Source organism: Danio rerio, chromosome 16 (genome assembly GCF_052040795.2).
Source record: "Danio rerio strain M-AB ecotype USA chromosome 16, GRCz13ab, whole genome shotgun sequence".
Lineage (NCBI taxonomy): Eukaryota > Metazoa > Chordata > Actinopteri > Cypriniformes > Danionidae > Danio > Danio rerio.
In genome coordinates this window covers 53,137,508-53,145,000 of record NC_141036.1, presented here as the reverse complement: position 1 = coordinate 53,145,000, position 7,493 = coordinate 53,137,508, and the positions used below count along the sequence as shown (strand labels likewise).

Below are 7,493 nucleotides of genomic sequence, written 5' to 3'. Positions count from 1 at the left end.
CTAATTACCCTAACCTACCTAATTAACCTAGTTAAGCCTTTAAATGTCACTTTAAGCTGCATAGAAGTGTCTAAAAATATCTAGTCAAATATTATTTACTGTCATCATGGCAAAGATAAAATAAATCCTTTATTAGAAATGAGTTATTAAAACTATTATGAATAGAAATGTTGAAGAAATCTCTCTAAATAGAAATTGGGGGAAAAAATAAACAGCGAGCTAATAATTCAGGGGGATAATAATTCTAACTTTAACTGTATATAAATATATCTGTGAGAATTGTATCCCACAATGCGCTTTGGCAAAATTTAACCAGTCATGTCATTTTTATAGAAAAGTGCTTTTAAAAATGCAAGAAGCTTTTACTCTCCAATGATTACATGATGACGAGATCATGCAGCAACATTAAAACCGGCGCAAAACATGTTTATAGAGGGTGACAAAATCCAATATGAAATCTTTATTAAAATCTGTGTACGTACCGTTAGACCAGGTTCTCCTTTTTTCCCTGCATTACCCTGTGATAAGACAATATTTAGTATGTTAAATGCAGTAAATACAGAGATGTGTGTTTCCAAGACGTTGTGCTTGGAATCATTAGGGAACAGATCCACACTGAGTGAGATTCAAAAGGGCAATTCTGGCATGGGCGGTGGATGCACTAACTAGCATCCTAATGACTGAAGCTATAGGCTAATTAGCCTCTACAGATCAACTCTCGCTAGCTGGCCTGCATTACACAGGCCTAAAACTCACTCCAATCCAGGTCACAGCACCAATGTAATCCTTCTGGTTCAAGTCAACCTGCTCAGAGTGGACTTTGAACTGGCATTTTTAGAATGAAATATGATAGTTGCTAGTATGTTTCCTTAAATCAGAGGAGAAAGGTTTACTTGTACATCTTTCTTACTGCCCACTAAGCAATTTGGTTTTTCATAGACAACTAATAGACATCTGAACATAGACGGCTTGACTCAAACAAGGCTAAAGTTGGACTGTCAGTGAAAATCTAATAGATGTAGCCCAAATAGCCTAAAACTAGACTAGTCATCAAACATACTGATTAAACAGACTTCACATGTGCGTTCATTTTATCTTTGATTTTCAATATCCTCAGACTTCTGTTAGATTTTTACTTGCAGCCCGAATTGAAACTTGTTTTAGCCGAGATGCCTGTGCTTATGTCTATCAGATGTCTGTTATACTTTTTTTTTAACACAAAAAATTGTTTGCTGGTTGGCCATCATTATTATACTCAAGGAGACAGAGACAAGTAATCAAATATTTTCAACCCAGGCTCATTCTGAAAACGTAGTCCTGTGGACGCTTCTGGAGACCGCAAAATATGTCCCGGGAGGTATGTATTTTTGCAGTTTTTGTTTTCACGAATCCGCAAGAGGTCGCTGTGTGCTCTTTTTCGCATCTCCCTCGCGAGTGCTGTTTGCGCCTGCACTGTTCTTGCATGAACCCACCAGAGGCAGCTGTTGATCGACCGTCTGTTTGACTGACCGAATGGCTGACCGGGCGACTAGCCGATTAACCGAGCCACCCTCCTCCTTCCCTAAACCCAACCAATTTTATTGATTGACCCGCCTACCCGCTTACTTTCCTAAACCCAACCGATGGTTTAAAAAGCCGTCCAGAAAAAGAAAAGCCCTCGTCTGATTTTTACCACGTTTTCGGATTTGACCACATTCTCCCCCTGTTATTCACTTGTTCATTTTAATTTTTTGGATTCTGTTTTTGTCTTACCTGATTTCTGGAACCGCTCTTCCCTGGACTCTAACCTGGTCGTCGTGGTCAACACCTCTCTGCGTGTCAAGTCTGCCGACATGCACGACGAGCTAATTGGACAAACTGGTTGTGCGAGAAAGCCCTCCACACGGAGGTTAGCGTTCAGCTGGTAAGCACGAAAACGAACAGCGTCATTGTGCCCTGTAGCATCCACTTAAAATAAAATGAAGCCATACTTGCCTCCGACTACATAATTTGCGGTCTCCAGAAACGTCCACGAGACCACGTTTTCAGAATGAGCCTGTGTTGAATGTTTTTCTCACCGGTGGTCCTGTTAGTCCTGGTTCCCCTTGGCGTCCTTCTTCTCCTTTACGTCCTTGAGCTCCTTGAAACCCACGATCACCCTACAAATGCGGCAGTAAGATCAAAGGTCAACATCACAATTGTTTTTCAAACACGCAATGGAACATTTTACTTTAGGCTTAAATTTAAGAGATCTACTGTAGTTTTATTGAAAAGAGAAGCTCAAAAATGCTCCCACACATTTGAAATGATATTAGACGGAGTAGATGGTGATTCATTTTTTACTTGCTATAAGAGCAAGTATGACTTCTCACCTTCTGCCCTGGCAGGCCTTCTCCAGTTAAGCCTCTTGGCCCCTGTAATCCCTGATATCCAGGTTCACCCTGTACAGAATAAAAGAAACGGGTGAAGTTCATATGTATTAAACTGTTTCAGTGTTTCACAGCTACAGTATATCCCATTGTTTTGTATGCTGCTGAGGTGCCTGATTCCTGTTACCTTTTGTCCTTGTATGCCCTCTCCTGGTAATCCTGGAGGACCAACTGGTCCTGTTGGACCAATAGAGCCCTGCATATCACAAAATCACATCTGAGCATGCAGTACCTAAAAGGCGAATCTAAACACAATCACATTAAGGGGCTTTTTTCTCTGTGACATTATAACAATAAAGTAAACTTCTGCCTAATTTTATGATTTGCTCAACATATCTACAATACAAATCAAATGAATCATACCACAGTATATAGTGATGCAATGGAGTATTGATTGTAATATGCGTTAAATATTCTACACTACCTGACGAAACTGGTCGCAACTTGAGTTCTAGTTGATCATTTGGTATCAGAAGTGGCTTACATGAAAAGGCAAAGGCCTGCATATTATGCTTATTTGATCAAAATAAAATATGATCATGCCTTGATTTTTAACTATTTAATTGAAACAGTAAGATCTGACTTTGCTTATGTAACGGAGGCCAGCTAGTGTGTGCTGTGCAGGTAAACCTCACTCTTCTGACTTCTAAAGGTGCTCTAGCAATTGACGCTAGAGGCCATGGTCTTTAGCCTCCTTGGTAGAGCACCCAACTCCCATGCGGAAGGTCGCCGGATCGATACCAGCTCGGAGCGTGTTGGGTGGCGTAGGACCGGCGGGGTTACATTTAGTCAAAAGTCAGAAATAATGTACAGTATAAATAATGAATATTGTGTATGACTCTCATAAACTTGAAGGACTGCATCCATACATCTCTGCAATGACTCAAATAACTTAGTCATCTGGAATGGTAAAGATTTACCATTCTTGATTTTTTTTGGATTCATCTTTGATGCCTCCTTTATCTTACCCTAGGCAGGCTCAATGTTCATGATTGGGGACTGGGCTGGCCAATCCTGGAGCACCTTGGCCTCCTTTGCTTTCAAGAATTTTGATGTGGAGGCTAAAGTATGAGAAGGAGCGCTATCCTGCTGAAGAATTTGCCCTCTCCTGTGGTTTGTAATGTAATTATTATTCCTTCATCAAACTTGACTGGTTCCATTAGATCTTCTGCAGTATTTGTGATGATTGGGATGCAGTTCATCTGAAAAATCTACCTTCTGCCACTTTTTCAAGTGATCAACTAGAAGTCAAGTTATTTTTGTTGCTTTTACAACTGGGATCAACGACAAGATTTTTGTCAGGTAGTGTACAAAGCTTTGTTTTCCTAACCTTTGGGCCCATCTGCCCAAGACCTGTTGCTCCAGCTGGGCCGGGGGAGCCTTGAGGGCCTCGTTCACCCTGTGACAAAAAATACATATATACATTGATTAAACTCGCTTAAGATTTTTGCATTTTCTGAAGTAAAATAGGCAGGATGAAAGCAACTTACCTTTGGTCCTGGTAAACCAAGACCCTCTGGTCCAATTTCCCCTGTAAGTCCCGGAAGGCCTGGTGGCCCCTAAAGATCACAAGCAACATTTACTGATTTGTATGTAAGATTAAATACAGATTGTACAAATGTAACTACAGTATAAACCATGAATAATGGTCTTTGTAATGTTTATACTTACAGGTGGGCCAGGATAACCTTCTCCCTTCAGCCCTGGTGGTCCAAAAGATCCTGGTAATCCTATTTCGCCCTAAAGACAGAGTAAATTGAATTACATCAGTCACAAAACAGTACAGGTTTCTGCTATGTGACACCTTACCTTTGGCCCTGCAATACCAATCCCTGGTTCTCCAGCAGGTCCTGGTGGACCAACTGGCCCAAGATCCCCCTACAAGAACATAAACATGGTATGAGACCTCATCTACAGTGACCTCAAAAAGTAATTAAGCGTTTAAGCCATGTTGACAGATCTTATAACGTTGTACTTTTGCTCCTGGTATACCCCTTCCTAAAGGCCCAGGAACACCTGGAGGTCCAACATTTCCTGGGTTTCCCTGTTTTACAGGGAAAATCAGAGAAAAATAATAACAAAGACAGTCCTTTTCTTGACTATGTATTTTGTATTCGTTATAAAATGTGAATCGATTTTTTTTTTTTTTTTTTTTTACCTTTTCCCCTGTTGCCCCAGCTGGTCCCGTTGGTCCTGGTTGACCCCTGGAACCCCTCTCTCCTCTATCTCCCTATTGAAGAAAGACATACATATGGTCCTACATTGCAAAACAGCACAACTCTTTGAGGCATGACCACTACAAGATCCCTCAAGTTGTCCCTTAAATCGGGTATGTTGTAAGGTGGAGCGGCTGTGCATAAATCTTGGTGGTCCTGCACATCTCACAAATGTTCAGTTGGGTTGAGGTCTGCCGAGTTTAGAGGCCAGGGCAACACCCTGATCTCGTCATTTCGTCATCTCGTTTCTGAACAATGAGTGCTTTTATAGGAGGATGCATTATCCAGCTGAAAGGGGCTTCGAGTTTGCCAGCAGAACATTGCTCAGAGTCGACTCCTTACATCACTAAAGCCCTTTTCACACATACAGACCTTTCCAGAAAATTACCGGCAATTTTCCAGAAAGGTGTGTATGAGTGAACAGGCCCTTTTTAAAAATACCAGTAAATTCGTTCTGGCTATTTTCCGGAAAGAGAAGTTGTAACATTACCGGTAATTTGCCGGAATGCTGCGCTGTGTGAACGCAGAAGGAAGATTGCTGGAAAGAGCGCGTGCACGTCTAGAACGTGCTGACGTGAGACGTCTGCTTTAGCCAATCAGAACAGTCAGACGCATTCACATCCGCACGGTTTATGAGAATAAAAGCCTTTGAATATTTTTCCAGACACATATAGCTGCTAGAAATTAGTCAGATAACGTTTAATGCCAACCGTGCAAATAATTATCGATAAGATGCTTATGATAAGCCGTTGTTTGTTTACCTTCAAGCTTTGCGTGTGCCCGTGAAACAGCCTGTGAGCGCCAGCACACACACACATCATGTACATGTCGACATGCGAAAGTGTTTCTCTATATGTTTTCATCTGAGTTGTTCACAATACTGATCCATCCACAGAGTTTGTAATGTAGTCAAATGTTTACAAATACAAGCGCAGCCGTTTAGAGCTCATTTCTGGTTGATGATGTCAGAATTTACCGGTATTTTGGAATGAATGTGTGAATGCTCTTTTCCGCAAAAATTCCATAACGTCCTCGCCTGTGTGAACAGCGCTTTTTTTTTATTTACGGGGAAAGACGTTCTGGAAAATTTCCATATATTTACTGGTATCACTGTGTAAAAGGGGCTATTGCCTAGTTTGACAGTGTATCCTGGTGCTATCACTTCTACAGGTAGCACATGGTGTAAAAGGCAGTGGAACTCATGTCACTAAGTGAATTTCTTCCACTACTAGGTCCAGTTTCATTGTAGGCACTTTAATAATGGATAGGTTCAAAATAGATACTTAGCACTCAATACCCTGTTGCACTCGCAGGTTTGAGGTTTTCGCTCCTCAGACCACTGTTGGGAAATTTTCACTAATGATGATCAGGAGCAACCCACAGCTAATGCTGAGGATATCATTTTAGAGCAATTTGGGAAATGATGCCATCAGTGGGCAACCATGTAAAACCCAGGGCAACTAATTATGCCAACCAGATCCAGATACAATTTTATTTCCTATTCTCAATCGAAAAGTAGTGAAGCAACATTGATCTGCAATATTGTCTGTAAACATTGCCAAAAAAGTTACCCTGTGTATCATTAGCATACATCTTGCGGTTACTCTGAGATACTCAGCTTTCCACAACAGTCTTTAGTCCTTCCCATTTCAACTGCATACAACATGTTGATTTTGAAAGCTAAAGCTGCGGTCACACTGGGCTTTTCCTCCCATAGACTTCCATTCATACGCACGCAAATGCGTCAGACCGGAAACGCGAGGTCACACATCAAGTTTCGCAGGTTGCTGAGGTGCAAAATTCAAGCTCTGTGAACTTTGACCAGCGAAATCCCATCACTTGACTGCGTGAGAACAGTCGAGGATCAAAACATGACCTCTCTGGACAGAAATTGAAAACATGGAGCAATCGCTCGCTTTTAAAAAAAGTCTAATGAGCTTGTTTAATCCCACCCCTTTTCGCAGCGCTGGACGACAGAATATCGCAAGCTCAAATTCTAATGTGACTGCAGCTTAGTAATATTTGTAATTATTAATATTAGCTTCACCTGTGATTGATCATGATAAATGGATTTCGCATTACCTTCTCTCCTGGTAGGCCTCTTCCAGGGGGTCCATCTGGTCCTTTAGCTCCTGGTAGGCCTATCTCACCCTAAAACCATCATAATTCACCACGTTATAAAATATTACAAGTTTTATAAGCTGTCCAAGACGTGCTATTAAGACTACCTTGGGTCCAGATGCTCCATCTTGTCCTGGAATACCTGGATCACCTGCTAAACCACGTAAACCAGGTTCACCCTATGGCATCAATACATACGCACAACTCTGAATAAATATCAAATAACAAAATCATTCAAGTCATATCAGCACTGTTTAGTCCAGTGGTCTCAAACTCAATTCCTGGAGGGCCACATCTGTGTACAGTTTAGCTGCAACCACCTCCAACTCACACCTGCTTAATAATCTCATGTAGTCTTGAACACCTTGGTTATTTGGATCAGCTGTGTTTGATTAGGGTTGAAGCAAAATTGTGCAGATTAGTGATGGGTCGTTCATGAGCGATTCGTTCATTTTAAACGAATCTTCAATATGACTCGGGAACTACGAGTCCTCTCAGGGAGTGATTCGTTCATCCGCGTGTGCGCACATTTGTGCAGGTAGTATCGTTAATTTCAAGTCTTCATCACATTGGCAGAAGCCAATCATACACGTTTAGAGCCGGAAAGAATTGATCCGTTCATCTCTCGAGTCCTCTATCAGGTCTGAGTCACTCGTTCCTCACGGGCCAATCATATGCGTTTAGAGCCGGAAAAAGAATTGAACCGTTCATCTCTCGAGTCCTCGGGTTTAAGTCATTTTGTCACGTG

General features: G+C 41.5%; 1 protein-coding gene across 3 annotated transcripts in view; it reads right to left on the bottom strand.

The window, feature by feature from the left end:
• Positions 1-7,493, bottom strand: part of col28a1b (collagen, type XXVIII, alpha 1b) — a 36,558-nt gene that overhangs the window by 9,398 nt on the left and 19,667 nt on the right. For all 3 annotated transcript variants that reach the window (XR_015510163.1, XM_087284960.1, NM_001302249.1), the window contains 12 exon segments: positions 6,853-6,924; positions 6,707-6,775; positions 4,567-4,638; positions 4,384-4,452; positions 4,218-4,286; positions 4,080-4,148; positions 3,899-3,967; positions 3,739-3,807; positions 2,536-2,604; positions 2,352-2,420; positions 2,058-2,138; positions 483-518 (listed from right to left, as the gene is read on the bottom strand). Coding sequence is in view for 2 of the 3 variants with exons in the window: in XM_087284960.1 (XP_087141086.1) it covers positions 483-518; positions 2,058-2,138; positions 2,352-2,420; positions 2,536-2,604; positions 3,739-3,807; positions 3,899-3,967; positions 4,080-4,148; positions 4,218-4,286; positions 4,384-4,452; positions 4,567-4,638; positions 6,707-6,775; positions 6,853-6,924 (813 nt within the window). In the remaining variant the exon portion in view is untranslated.